A 14387-nucleotide genomic window follows, 5' to 3' on the forward strand; every position below is an offset into this window, starting at 1 on the left:
ATAAATAATGGTGATAGCAGCTGCCTTGTGGCTGGGGGGTCAGATGCCAGGCAAGGTGCTTACATGTTCTCGTGCAGATTAACAGAGCAGGTGAATGAGGGGGACTTGATTTTGTCCCCCTTGCTCTCCCTTCGCAGGTATGTGGCATGAGCAAGTCTCATTCTCGCTGAGTCTCAGTGTCCTCAGAGCAGCTGGAAAGGCTTAAACCTCACAGGCTCCTGATGATGCTGAATTGAGATGCTGTCTGTAAAGGGTTTGTCATGGTGCCAAACTTAAAGGAAATGCTCAAAATCCATCAGTTGCTATTATTATTTCCCATCACAACCCTCTGAGGTAGGTATGGACACCCCCACGAGGAAACAGGTTCAAGGAGGTGACGCGACTTGCCCGAATTCACACAGCTGAGTGGAAGAGCGAACATTTGGATCCAGATTGGTTTGTCTCTACTCCCTGCACTTTCTCCACTCAGGCTGTGTCCAGATGCGACTCTGGGACCCAGAGAGGGACCACTGGCTCAGCCCATGCTAGCTGCCAGCTCATGGGAGTCTGGGACAGAGGAGAGGCGATAGGTGACTCCAACCAGGTGCCTCGACCATGGAGTTGGCCGGAGGCTTATGCTGATGTCTAAAGAGACCTGCGTGTGAAAAGGGGTGGTCACTCCAGAATGTGTGTTCCCAGGGTAGCATCTCCCTCAGTCGACACAGAGCAGTTGAGATCTCCCTGCTCCAGGTGGCCACTGCTGGAGGATGGGGCTGGGGACAGACCCAGGTGTCCAAGACCAGCGTTCTGGATGAGATGGAGGAACTATAAGGGGCAGCCTGTGCTACAGGCCGCCAAGGGTTTGGGACAAAAGGAAGTTTAGAGGGGAGGGAGGTTTCAGGGGCTTCCTTCTGACCCACTGGGACACTTGGCCTCCAGCTTTCTGGAGTAGACAGCCTGGGCGGCAGCCGGGCTGATGAGTCCCGCACGTGTCCTTCGTGTGTTTGGGGTGGTACTGGGCCGGGGAGGGGGCCGCTTGGCTCTTTCCACACTGCTCTCCCTCTCTCCTGCCCTCCATTCCACCCCTCCTCCGGCAGGGACCCGACCACTGAGGGCTGAGCCTGGGCCAAAGTGGCCCAGATGCAGACTCCAGACCCCATCAGAGGCTTGGGTGCTACCTGTCCCCAGCTGGTACGTGGGTGATAGAAGGTGTGGGAAGGACTTACATGGAGCTGTAGGAAGCCCCAGGGCCAAGCCCACCCTGGCTGACCCAGATCTAGTCTTCCTCTGCAATGAGGAGCCTGTTAGAGCAGCAGCGTTCAAATGGTGGTGCCCGTGCCCCTGGGGGTGCAGACTGTCTGCGGGGTCCCTGGGCAGGGAGAGTTAGGGGATCCTATTTGCAGATCTCCGACTCTACCATAGGTGCTGTCTGCCTGAGAAGGGCCTTTCGCCGTCACCTCCCTTCCTCTGCAGAGCTGCCCAGGGCTCCCTGCGGGGCTTGCCCGGCACCGAGGCCTCCTGGGTGGCTGACAGAGGGGCCGCTTGAAATGTGGGTGTAGGTGTTGAGAAGGTGAAAGACTCTAACGGCCAGTGGCAAATCCTTTCACGAGTCAGGTGTTTCCAGTTCTTTGCTTTCTGCAATCTGAGGGAAATCCTTGGCTGAAAGATCGCTTAAATTTTAGTAATAGGCATATACACAGTTTAAGGCAAATAACGAGGAAAGAGATTAAAGAATTGCATAACATTGCTATAATAAAACTATTTTCAGCCTCATCTACTTATTTATGTGAACAGGATGTTTCATCCTTTAGGTCTTTGAAAACAAAACCAAAAAAAATTTGAGCAGAATTGACACTGAACCCCATTTCACCCCAGCAAAAATTCCTATCCGTATACATACATGGACTACAGGAGAAAAACATGCTCTTCCCATCTCATTAAGACAGGCAATTCCACCAAAACGGTCCCTTGCTGCTGAAAATTTATTAAAATTTGTAATGTGTTGGGTTTTTTAATTGTGTACTGCTAATCTTTGTAAGAACTAATCCAGAATAGGGTCTGAGTATTGGAGCCTGTGGTCTCAGGAAAATTTTCATTTCCATCTACACAGATATTTTTGTTGAGGCGAAATGTAATAGGGTGATGAATGAAAGACTTTAAAATATGAAAATATAAACTAGGACAAAATTCTTTGGGAGAAATAGAATAGAAAGATAAATTCAAGGAGAAGCAGCAAAGCAGGGCTTCCACAAGGGGAGAAGGGCTCGCTCCTGGATTTCCAGTGGCTGACGGCCGGTATCAGATCGCTATGGTTTTTGGATTCCACTGACTACATTTAAAAGAATGATGTAACGGTTTTATTTTTAAGATGTAAATGTTTACATTATTCTGGAAATTATATTCTTTGCAACTATTTCAACTTGCTTTGGAAACATTCAGATGTTGACTGAAAAATGTGCCAGGGAGCGCCTGGGTTTTCAAAATTATTCTGTGGGTGCACAAGGGAAAACAGTTTGGAGGCGACTGAATTAGGGAAACGGAGGCCCACGCCATCCCACGTGAGTGGTGTCTCTGAGCCTCCCCTGTCCTCCCCTCCTCTCTGGGGCTCCTGCCCAATCCGGGGGCCTCCCCTACCTAGAGTCTGCCTCCTTGGGGGCCAACCGCTTCCACTAGGTCATCTCATCGAGTTTTCACAGCAATCCAGCCAGGCAGGTTCTGTTGCTTGCTGTGATGAGCAGATGAAACAAGTGGGGCTTAGAGAGGTTACACCTTCCCAGGGTCACAGCTGGAAGCAGCAGAGCCTGGAGTTGGATCTGGGCAGCCTGACTCCCAGACTGGACTCAGACCTCTACGTGCGCAGCTGCATCCCCTCCTGACAACTCCTGTTCATCACTGGTTGAGCTGGTCACTTACTATTTGTGAACCTCAGCATCTGCATCTGTGAAATGGGGTGATAATACTCATCGCACAGGGTGGTGGTCAGGAGTGAATGAGATGTGCTGGGCAAAAATGCCTAACAGTATGCCCTACCTCCTTCACAGTGGGAGTGGGGGTGGGGGGACTCCTCACTAGCTGGGGCTGGAGCCACGCTGAAGGATCATTTCAAGGTAAGCATCAGGTGCCAATTCTGCCTTCCTGACCACTTAGCAGCTTGTGAGCATTGCTAACCGTGCTCTGATTTGGTCTCTGAACCGTCAGTGCTTTCTCATTTGTGTTCTCTCTCTTTCTTTCTTTCTTTGCAGTTGGATCCACAAACTGTAGAAACCAAGAACTGGCACACGGATGTGATTGAGATGAATGGGGTGAGCCTGGAGAGATAGATGTCTGCGCAGTGGGTGGGCAGCCCGCCCTCTGCTGGTTTCCTCAGGCTGCTGTCCTGCCCCTACCTCCCCTCAGCCCAGCCCCTCTCCGCTCTTCTCTGCCTGCACCCTCCCCTCTCCCATTCTGCAGGTGTTTCAGGGAGCCCTTGGTGCTAGAGGTGGCCCTTGTTTGTAGTCCTGGGGAAGGGGACCCCTATCCTTTGGGGGCACTCCTCGAGTTCTCATGCCCAGAGGGACTTATGCCTGCCTCACTCCCAACCAGATCAAAGTGGAATTCTCCATGAAATTCACCAGCCGAGACATGAGCCTGAAGAGGACCCCATCCAAAAAGCAGACCGGCGTCTTTGGTGTGAAGATCAGCGTGGTGACTAAGTGGGTGCTGCCCCCGGTGTCCTAGTGCTGGTGTCCGCGCCCGGGTCCCTGCCAGGGCCTGGCCCCTAATCAGTTGCCTTCCAGCTCAGTAGTCACAGACAGCCAGTTGGGAGACCAGAAGTGGCCCACAGAGCTGTGTTCTCTGGCTCACACGATGCTGTAGAGATAAATGAGCCAGCATTTAAATGTCAGGCGATCGCATGTGAAAATCCCAGATCGTCAGCTTCTCATAACAAATGGGAAGACTCAACAACTCTAGACCCCCATTTTGGGAGTTGCAGGCTAGAATCCAAGGGGTGGCACGTGTCCTTCTGCCATTGCCATCCCCTCCACTCCCTTTGTCTCCAGGGCCTGACCCACCTCCCTCGTGTAGGTTACCTGCTGGGTCCCGCATACCCCATAAGCATTTGAACCTGAGACCCCTGTTCTAAGGGAACTTTCTTTCCTCGGAGTCTTTGGGCTTATCTCCACAGACTTTCTCCTGCCTTTGGTCCCTCAGCAGGCAGGCCCTGGGTGGACTGGGGGAGTAGGGGAGTCGCATGGCCTCTTTCTCAGCCCTTTCCTTGCCACCCTCCTGATCCCAGAGGCTGGAGCTCTGCAAGGCCAGGGTACACAGGGAGAGGGCTGTCTGGCTATCACTGGGCGGCCTCCCATCCTCACGTCCCCTCCTCCGCAGGCGGGAGCGCTCCAAGGTGCCCTACATCGTCCGGCAGTGTGTGGAAGAGGTGGAGAAGAGGGGCATCGAGGAGGTCGGCATCTACCGGATATCAGGGGTGGCCACGGACATCCAGGCACTGAAGGCCGTCTTCGATGCCAGTGAGTCTGGGTGGCCCAGCCCGGGGCTGGCGGGGAGAGGGTGCTCCAGCAGACTCACAGGGCTGGTAGGAGCCAGTGTTACCAGGATGCCTTCTCCACGGAGAGGCCCCAGCTAACTGATGGCGGAGGAGCCTCAGTCTGTGACCCGCAGTCCAACATGGCGTGGGGTAGACCGTTTGAGTCCCTGTGGCAAGTGCTCATCCTGCATTTTCTCATGTAATCCCCCTGCCCTCCAGTCTCTCATCCATTGCTACAGATGAGGAAACAGGCTCAGAAAGGCCAAGTCACTTGCCCTGGATTACCCCAGCTTATAGGTTTCAAGCCTCTTTAAACTCAGATCTTTCTGAGTCCAGAGTCTCTGTTCCTGGCTTTCTTGCTAGCTCCCGGGTGCCTGGTGCGCTGCAAGGAAACTAAAAGCTTGGAGCCTGGGCTGGCGGCTCGGGCTCCCCTCTGCTGTCTCCAGGGCCCCTTTGGGAGGGTACTGCTGCCTCCAGCTTTGACTCTAAGCTCCTTGGCGGTGGGCCTGACCTCTCTGGTTCTCCCCTCCCCCGTCTCGCTGTTCACTCTGCAACAGCAGCAGCATGTCCAGTAGTCAGGAGCCTGAACTGGCTGGGCAGCGCTGATTCCCTGGGAGCTGAGAGGGGCCAACAGGGTCAGGGAGCCTCGGCTAGGGGCTGGCACATGGCTCCCCTGTGCAATCTGGAAGCCGAGGCTTTGTCGGAACATGATTTTAGGTGTGAAAAATGTGCAGTGCCTCCCAGAGAGGGGGTTAGCAGTGGGGAGATTCAGCTGGAAGGAGGGTGTATGACATGTGGTGTGAATGTGGCTCCAGAACTCTGGACAATGAACTGTGCCCCCCACTCCTCCCCCCATGGAGCTGTATCATGGACCACCTGCGGGCACTATCTGCAGCCTGCTTTTCTGGGGCACCAGACTGGAGATGGGGTGGGTGGGGGCGACCATGGGTGGGCTGTCTCAGGATGGATAAGGGATGCAACAAGGCCACCAACCCAGCTGAGGGCCGCATGAGAGAGAGAGATGGCTCGGGCTGGCATGGCCCCTGACCTCGCACCTCCTCTGCAGATAACAAGGACATCCTGCTTATGCTGAGTGACATGGACATCAACGCCATTGCTGGCACCCTCAAGCTCTACTTCCGGGAGCTGCCCGAGCCCCTCCTCACAGACAGACTTTACCCAGCCTTCATGGAGGGCATCGGTGAGGCTCCAGGGGACCTGAGGGCTGGGCTGAGCCAGACCTCCCTGACCAGCAAACTAAAGAGCAAGAGAAGAGATCTGTGGCTCCCCTTGCTCGTTGATCTGCCCTTGCTCGTTGACCGGGGCTGCGTGGCTGAGTGGCCTGGAGGACGAGGTGTGGCCTGCTGGGGCCTGATCCAGAGGCTGGACCCCCTCTCACCTGCCTCTCCCCCTACATGTCCCAGTGGGCTGCTCCCTGTGCTTCCTCCTTGGACACTGACCTCCTTGCTTAGAAACCCAAGTGTCCAGGGAAATCTCACTTGAGGTGGGTGGTCAGGGACTGGTGCCCCAGAGCCAAGGAGAAGCCTGGGTAGAGCTGGGATGTACTTGAGATGGCTGGTGCTGAGCCTTCCAGGAAACTCTCGTCTCACATATCCACGGGTGGGGAGGACACTGCAGGCCTTGGCCAACAGGGCTCCAGCCTCCACCCACGGGCCAAATCCAGGCCTGGGCGCATCCCTCCTGTCTCTTCTCCTGGGGCAGATCAGAGCTTCAGCCACCACCGAAATGAGGAGCCCCATGGAAGGCTGCCCACCGCCGTGCTCCAGCCTCAGAGGCGGTTGAGAGAAAACATTCACATCAACGTTGTTGTTGTTTTAAACCTAGCCTTACAGACCGGGAATGGGGAATGGCACAAGGGCCCATGCGGGGAGGGGAGGAGAGGTAACTGCTCCCCACCAGCCTGCCTCCTGGCGGAGTTACAGGTCACAGGTGGGCCTCCTCTAGGAACCAGCTGTTAATAGCCCGCCCTCGGGAAGATACCAGGCCCTTCCCTGCAGGGTCTGCTCTCCTGACCCCTGGCAGCCTGGACTCTCCCTCAGGGTCCCGCAGCCTCCTGACCACGGGGGCGCTGGCTAGGGCCTCCCTGCCCGGGAGCCGAGCCCCGCCCTAGCCCGTCTCTCCCCACAGCCCTGTCAGACCCTGCTGCCAAGGAAAACTGCATGATGCACCTGCTCCGCTCCCTGCCTGACCCCAACCTCATCACCTTCCTCTTCCTGCTGGAACACTTGAAAAGGTAACAGGCAGGGGCCCGTCCAGGGGGCCAGGGAGCCCAGGGCAGGCCCCCGCTGGGGAGGACACATCTGCCGTGGGAGGTACCTCCTTGGCAATTCCTTGTGGGTGCTGGCCTCTGCTGGCCACCTGTAGCAGGGTGAGAGTTTGCTTTTCAAATTCTTGCACTCAAATCCATCTGTTTTGAATAATATTTGGGTCCTAATAGCAACCTCAAATATTGGCCAGAGAATGCTTAGAAAGGTAGGCCTAGAGCCAAGGACTATAGATGGATTTTACAGTCAGTGGGTCATTCAGTCACTTTTGCACTTTTTAAATGGAATAGAACAGGCAGCATCAGGGCGCATGGCAAGCAGTAGGCATGTGTATTGTTCTGTTCAGTTACATACAGCCATGTGTACTGGGTTACAATGCGAAGTGTTTGTTTTGTGGGTCACAGTCAAAAAAGTTTGAAACCTGCTGGTCTTGACTCACACCTCATCTAACAGACGGGGAAACTGAGTCTCCAGCCCAGCAGGGACTTGCTTGGGGTTAGCAGCAGCTCTGTCCTTAGAATCCACATCTCCCAAATCCTACACTAAGGCCCTTCCCACCTTCTCCCCTGCCCCTCCTACAGTCAGGTCAATCTGAGAACTGCTAATGTGGACGCCTGCAGCCACGTTCAGAACTGAGCTGGCCCTGAAGGGTCCTGGTCACTCACTCTTGAGCCCAGGACTGGTCCCCGGTGTGAGTAAGGAAGGAGAGTCCCTGGCTGTCTTTTAAATCCACTTGCCACCCAGGACCAGGGAGCCCCCGGAGAGGGGGCGCATTGCAGGCCAGGTCCTCCCTGCGCTCCGCTCCAGCCCTCAGAACTGGGCTCCCGGCTGCAGCTCAGCCAGGCTGGCTCGGGAGGGCCAGCAGAGACCTGGGAACGCCTGGAGCCGCTGTCTTGTTTTTCCCATTATGAGACATTTTCCCTCTGGTTTGGCCAGGACCAAAGCCCCAACCAATTCCCAAATAGTTTGGCGAGCACTGTGGGGAGGACACACAGAGGAGTGGGAAGGGAAAATTCATTAGGTTTTCCACCCTGGGAACCGGGCACAGTCTGTTCCCACATCTGGGCCCTTGGCCGGGGCCATGGGGTTGGTGAGGGGCTGGGCCAGCCACACAGCTGCCTCCTGGCATGGCAGTGTTTGTCTGCCCGTTTCCAAAGCAGTCAGCAGGCACATCCACGGCTCCTGCCTAGAGGGTGGGAATGATGGGAGAGTAGCTGGGAGGAGGGTGAGAGGTGCTGCTCGGGTGGTGGGTCTCAGCCCTGAAACATTTCCTAGGACTGGGGGAGGCTCAGGGCCTCTCTGATGTAGTTGGGTGGTACTGGGCCTGCCTTGACACCAGCCAGAGATGGCAGCTCGTGCTGTCACTCAGGGGAAGTATCTACAGAGCACCTGGCCTTTTATGCAAGAAAAGCAGAGGAACATCCAAAGGGAGGCAATTCTGGGGTCCCATGAGGCAGACCCTTCTGGAAAGGTGTGGGAGAACAGCCCCTGGGCTCCATCTGGGATTAGGGTTGTTCCTGCCACAGCACAGTGGGCAGAGCCTCAGGTCTGCTTAGCAACTGTGCCAGGACTCCAGCTCCTACCTTCGGCCCCCGCCTCACCCACTGTGACCCTTCCTCCCGGCTACTCACCACAACTTGACCGATGGTGGGGGAGCGCAGAGTGGTGAAGAGCATGCGCTCTGCAGGCAGACCATGGGTTCAGAGCCCAGCCCTACCACTCGCTAGCTGTGTAACCTCCTGTGTAACCTGAGGCAAGTCACTTAACCTCTCTGTACTTTGGTTTCTTCATCTGTACGGTGGAGGTGATAATAATACCTGCCTCAAAGGATTGTGATGAGTATGAATTATTACAGGGAAAGTTCTCGGGCCAGTAATACTATTTCTAAGGCAAGGCAGCTGGCTCTGGCAGTTTACCGTCAGTTCAGGAGGTGGCCCAGGAGCTGGGAATCTGTTATAGGAATGTCCTGGGACAGACCTGGGGACATGGTCCCTTGGCTTAGTCCCCTCCCTACCAAGAGGTCTCCACTATTAGGGGAGGGAGGCTAGTAACCACCTTCCAGGAATCCTTCCAGGGGTTCTTATAACTAAGGCCAAGGGTCCAAAGCGCCGAGCGGCTCCTGAGAAGTGACTTCTTTTTCTCCCCATCCCTCCCTTGCAGGGTTGCTGAGAAGGAGCCCATCAACAAAATGTCCCTTCACAATCTGGCGACCGTGTTTGGCCCCACGTTACTGAGACCCTCAGAAGTGGAGAGCAAAGCACACCTCACGTCGGCAGCAGACATCTGGTCCCATGATGTCATGGCACAGGTACCACCAGCACTGCCCAGGCCTATGCCGGCAGAGCGGGGAGACAAGCCCCCTTAGGGCTGGAGAGAGAACAGTTCCGAGTCCCACGGCCCTCCCTCCTGAGCAGCCAGGTTGATAGTCTCTAGGACGTCACCAGGGAGGCAGGGCTCTGCACAGTCCTGCCCCTCCCAGACCAAAACAAAAAGGAACAGACTGTCTGTCCCAGCCGCTGGCGCAATCTCAGGAGGGCCTTGGTCTCAGAAAGCAAGCCCAGGGGCACAGGAAACATCTGGAGGCCTTGTCCTCATGTGTGGCAGCTCTAGGATTGCTTCTGGGGTCAGGAAGCTTCCTGGGATCCCTACGAGACCCAGGGCAGGGGCCAGTCTGAGGCAGGGCTGTCAAGCCAAAACCAGCCCGCGGAGCAGAGCAGGTCGGAAGCTAGTGACGGAGGTTGGGGAAGTGGCTCCAGGCTCCCCGCCCTCTGCCCTGCAGCGCCCCCTCTTGCTGCAAGTGAGCAGGCACAGCTGGGCTTCCAAAGAAGGGGAAGCTGCTAGAGCCAGCCTGGCGGGGAGCGCCAGGTGGGGGTTGGGGAGCAACTTCTCAACGGATCAGAGGAGGGCCACGAGGACAAGGACCCCAGCCTCAGTCTCCCCTGTCTCCCCACAGGTCCAGGTCCTCCTCTACTACCTGCAGCACCCCCCCATTTCCTTCGCAGAACTGAAGCGGAACACACTGTACTTCTCCACGGATGTGTAGCCGGAGGTGGGAGCAGCTGTGCTGTGGGGGGGCGGCCCCAGCCAGCCTCTCCAGCCAGGGGACCCAACACAGACTTGAAAGACTACAATTTAAAACTCCCAAACCCACCACTCCGGACTCCAAGGGACGCAGATTTCCAAAAACTGGAATATGTGCATCTTTTGTGCCACCTTGTACAAAGCCAGCTGACCCAGCCCCAGCCTCACCGCCACACCCCGGGCTCCTGCCCTCTGTACCTCTAGTTGTGTCTAATGCTCTGTGCTGTTCCGGAATTGTTTTATGTCTGTTTGTCATGCAGAAAAGGTAGTGACCGACCGGGTGTGGGCACATGGACAGCCTGCTTTGTTCTTTCATTTCCTCCAACACTTTCTTTCCTCCCGAGTCCAGTCCAAGGGCTTTCATTTTGCGCCCTGTAACTGCTGCCAGCTTATCCTCTCCTGGCCCTGCTCCCAGATTGCAGTCTCCCGGCAGCCTCCCCTCAGTTTCCCTCCACCCTCCCTTCCCTCCCAGCCTGCCCACATGCATGTGCAGCCTCAGTTTTCGCTCCATCACCTTGAAAGTTCTGAGGAGGCCCTGGGTGGCAGTGGCGGTGGTGGCCCGTCAGATGCTGCTGCTTGCTGCTGGCTCCCCAGCGCTCTCTTCGCCCTCATCTGTGGAAGCACACCTGCTTTGCCTTGCTGCCTGTGCAAATGTTGGACGTGGAGACAGACTCACACTAATCCTCAGCTTAGCACAGAGCTGGAGAGCGGATTTCTGGAATTTTCCATCTGAGAATCTCCATTTCTGGGGTTTATCTTGTTCTGTCTCCTGCCTACCAGTGAGGCATCTCTGACTGTTTCTTCTACTGCTTTTCAGTTCCCTTTCCCCTGGTGTTCTAGTTTCTTTGAGGGGAGACTCACAGATGACCTGCTGTCAAGACAGCCAGAGGGGCAGAAAAGAGTCAGAGGCAGGCGGGAGAGTCAGGCCACCAGGGAAACAAGGTTGAACATTCGGAGGAGTGCCACGTAGCACAGGGTGTCCTGAGTCGGGGGAGCAGCTCTCGGCAGCAGGAGTCGTAGTGGCTTGTCCAGTGGAGCCAGGCTTCCAGGAGGGCAACTGACATGGGTGAAGCCGGCGTCCAGAAACAGGCAGGCTCCAACCAGGAGACAAGCCCTTCCTGGTGCCTCACGTACCTCACGGTACCTTTGCCTTAGATTTTACCTTCTCCACAGCCGAGCACTGCCACAGGGCAGCTCCCAAGACCACGTGTGCTCTGGGGCCTGGAAAAGGCAGGCACAGTCAAGCAGTAGCCAGCTGTCGTGGTGCTGCCTCCTCGCCCCTGGCTTCTAGATGCAGCCTTTTGGGTGAACTCTGGGAAACTCCAGAAGTTGGGGAAGGATGAGGAGTCATGAGCATCTGCCTCTCTTGGGACTGGGTTTTTCTGGGGACCCTCATTACTGACACTCTGCTCCAGAGTAGGAGGTTCCAGCGGGTTGGACTGCTGGTTCTTTTCCTACTTTGAGACGCACTGCTCAATGGAAAGGAGCGAGATGAGTCCCCAGAGCATCACTTCTTCCCATCTGGGCAGTGGCTGCCAGCTTGCAGCAGCCTGGGAGGGCAGACCCTCCCTGGCTGACGGGCTTGAGCTGTGGTACACAGCTACCTGGCGCTCCCATGTGACAGAGGAGACTCTAGGCCCTCGGGATTGGGGAGAATGGCTCCTGTGGCTTGTGCTCAGGGCTGAGTTTTAAAGGGTTTGCTGGCCCTAAAGCTGCAGCACCTGCTCAGTGAGTCAGGGCCCTTTCTGATCTTGTTTACACCTGTTGCCCAATCCTGGGCAGAACGGTACACGCTCTGTGCACGTTGGAGGAAGGAAATGCCTAAGAGGAGGGAAACACCACCTAGCTGCCTGTTAGCAGCTTAGCAAGCCCTGCTCCCTGGGACGAGAGGTGGAGAAAGACCACCGCTTGAGTCCAGGGAACCCAGCACCTGACCATCCGGAGTCGCTGCCTGGCACTCGGGAGATGGTGTGCGGCATGAAGGGCTCTTGCTTCCAAAGCCATTGACGGGAATGAACTGGAGGTCCCGCTAAGAGCTAGTTACAGCCAAAACTGGGTGCCTCCCACCGCCCCCAACAAGGGATGTTTGCTTCTCAATAGCAGGTAGCTCCCGCAGCCCCCGAGCTTGCTCTGGCAGCAGGAGAACGGGAGGAAGGCTGGAAGGGCTGAGAAATGCAAAAGGCTCAGAATATTTATAAATCCCACCCCGAGTGGGGAGGGGCGGGTACCAGACCTGGACTGCGCGAACGAAAGAGCCCGTGAGTTCTCCTGAGAGACAGGGACTGTGCAGCCCAGAACTCCCAGCCACGGTGCCCAGCAGGGCGAGCCATGCCAACAGCCCTGCAGACAGGCCACGGGAATCCCAGCGAGCCTGTCCTTGCTGGGCAATGGCTGTGGGCTGCTGGGTTTTGCTGATACAGGTAGGATGGGACCCTTCATTAATATTTGACTTTAATAAGTTGGTAAGGATATATTTTTTTTGTCTATGTTCTGTTTCAACTTATGTAGATTATTATATTGATGTAAACCACGTGACAGGAAAATGTTAATAAAAAAATGCAAAGCCCCAACATTTGCACACAACTCAGCCCTGTGGTGTGGACACTTATGTTCTTAGCAGTCCAGGGAAGACCACCAATCTAAATATTTCACTCTTCCAGCTGCATCCAGATGTGTTTCCAGGAATCTATTTACCTAGTTAACTCTCCCTGAGCTTCCCTTCAGCCCGCGGGGACTGTGGCGGAGTTTGGGGGGAGGTGAGCCCAAGCCCTTCCCAGCTCTTCAGAGGCTTTCTGCTCAGCTGCCAGGCAGCTCCTTTCATGACATACAAATGCCCCTGCAGGGACCTGGCCGTCGATATGCCTCAGGGAGATGGTAGGAAGTTGTCCATTCAAGTGGAGCTTGTTTTATGTGAACTTTTCTTTACATTTTCCTTGGAAGTAGCACATCTTTGGGGCAGCCCTTTGGCCTAATGTGCTTGTCGGAGAAGCTGGATGCACCCGAGGCCCCAGCCTGCCTTTAGGAGAGCCAGTGGGTTAACACAGGCTCCCACCAGCCTCGGCCATTAGACACTGTGTTTATTCTGGAGATCAGGAACAGATGTCTCTGAAAATTGGTGTTTGGTTTATGAGCTCACACTGGCTCCTTAGCCATCTAAAACAGGAAACTATTCATCTCCCCTCTTGATTGAATAGTCAGTGTGGACAATGCTTGGCTTATTGAACTGATGGCTACTGACAGCCCCAGGGCTCATCTCTTCCAAGGCAGTTGGGAGGGCAGCATGTCTTGTACTTGGTCGGTTTGTGTATCTGACCCCACACACTAGACTCGCTGGTGGAAGATGCCGGGCATCCTAAAACTTTGACACATGCCAGCTAGGAGTGTCTGCTCTTGCTCTCAAAGTGCTTGTGGGTGACTGACTTAGGGACAGTATAGGAAACACTCCTGAATTTGTTCTCAGACCCCTGAGGATACTCCAGCTGGCCTAGCAGCAATGAAGCCTCATGTCTATGAGACTGGGACGGGCATTACATAGAATTCACCATAGAAGGACATGAGCCCTGTGCACTAGCTCACATTCATTCCAAAAGAAACAGCAGACATGTATAGAGGAAGGTGTTACCAGCTGGGTTTGACATTATCACTCACATACAAACACACACTCAGGATGCCTGGATGTTTCAGCTGAGTCTTTGAATTCTGCGTAAGGGTGGATGGGCTAGAAGACAGCACACAAGGGAGAAGCAAAAAAAGAAAGGCGAAGGAGTCACTGTACAGTAGAAAAAAGGAGTCATTACTACTGGCTGTAGGTGGCCAGAATTACACAGCCCCCTCCAACCCTACCTGCCTGCCCTCATGAGCAGAAGCCTGAGATCATAACTTCATCCCGCCACCAAAGCATCAGAGTAAATCAGCACGCGTGGCAGACCCGTCATAAAAGGTGATTTTTTTTGCCTATGGCACACAATTAGGCTGAGCTTCTGCTGTCAGAAAAAGGCTAGCGGGTCAAGTGAAAAACACTAAGACATTAAAAAACAAACACAAACCAACACTGATATCAAGAACAAGGGGAGTGGTGAATACTCCTCAACAAGGTCTGATCTTACCCAGGAGCTGCTGTGATTCAGTCATCAGGACGATCTTAGCAGGACCCTTCCCACCTCGTGTCCTCGGGCCGGGCCTGGTCCAGTGGTCCGAGCATAAAACAAATGTGCGGTTCAGAGTGCAGGCATTCCTATTAGCCAGCCCTCAGGAAGAATTTCCAGAACAGGCCAGTAGGGCTTATGCACGGAATTTCACTGCATCCTGGGAAGTGGCCAGGCAGGGCTTCCGGGGAGAAGGCCCTGGCCGATGCAGCAGTCTTGGTAAGGGTAACACTACTCTACAAACCCTGAGAACCTAACATTCTCAGACTTCTCAGGAGCCTTCTTATGCTTTCCCTTTGGATGTTCAATCTTTGGGCCATCTGGCACCATTTTCCGAGAAGTGTGGACTTTGAAAATAAAAATAAACCAACC

The 14387-nt window shown here is 55.0% G+C and overlaps 1 protein-coding gene across 6 annotated transcripts in view; it reads left to right on the forward strand.

Annotated features, from left to right (window-relative positions):
* Window positions 1-12457, forward strand: part of ABR (ABR activator of RhoGEF and GTPase) — a 179159-nt gene extending 166702 nt beyond the window's left edge. For all 6 annotated transcript variants that reach the window (XM_070560867.1, XM_070560869.1, XM_070560868.1 and 3 more), the window contains 7 exons: window positions 3222-3281; window positions 3562-3671; window positions 4348-4487; window positions 5571-5705; window positions 6653-6758; window positions 8950-9097; window positions 9743-12457. In XM_070560867.1, coding sequence (XP_070416968.1) covers window positions 3222-3281; window positions 3562-3671; window positions 4348-4487; window positions 5571-5705; window positions 6653-6758; window positions 8950-9097; window positions 9743-9832 — 789 coding nt within the window. In that variant the 3' untranslated portion in view covers window positions 9833-12457. The remainder of the gene's footprint in view (window positions 1-3221; window positions 3282-3561; window positions 3672-4347; window positions 4488-5570; window positions 5706-6652; window positions 6759-8949; window positions 9098-9742) is intronic.
* Window positions 12458-14387: the final 1930 nt, after the last annotated feature.

This window comes from Equus przewalskii, chromosome 10 (assembly GCF_037783145.1).
Source record: "Equus przewalskii isolate Varuska chromosome 10, EquPr2, whole genome shotgun sequence".
NCBI lineage: Eukaryota > Metazoa > Chordata > Mammalia > Perissodactyla > Equidae > Equus > Equus przewalskii.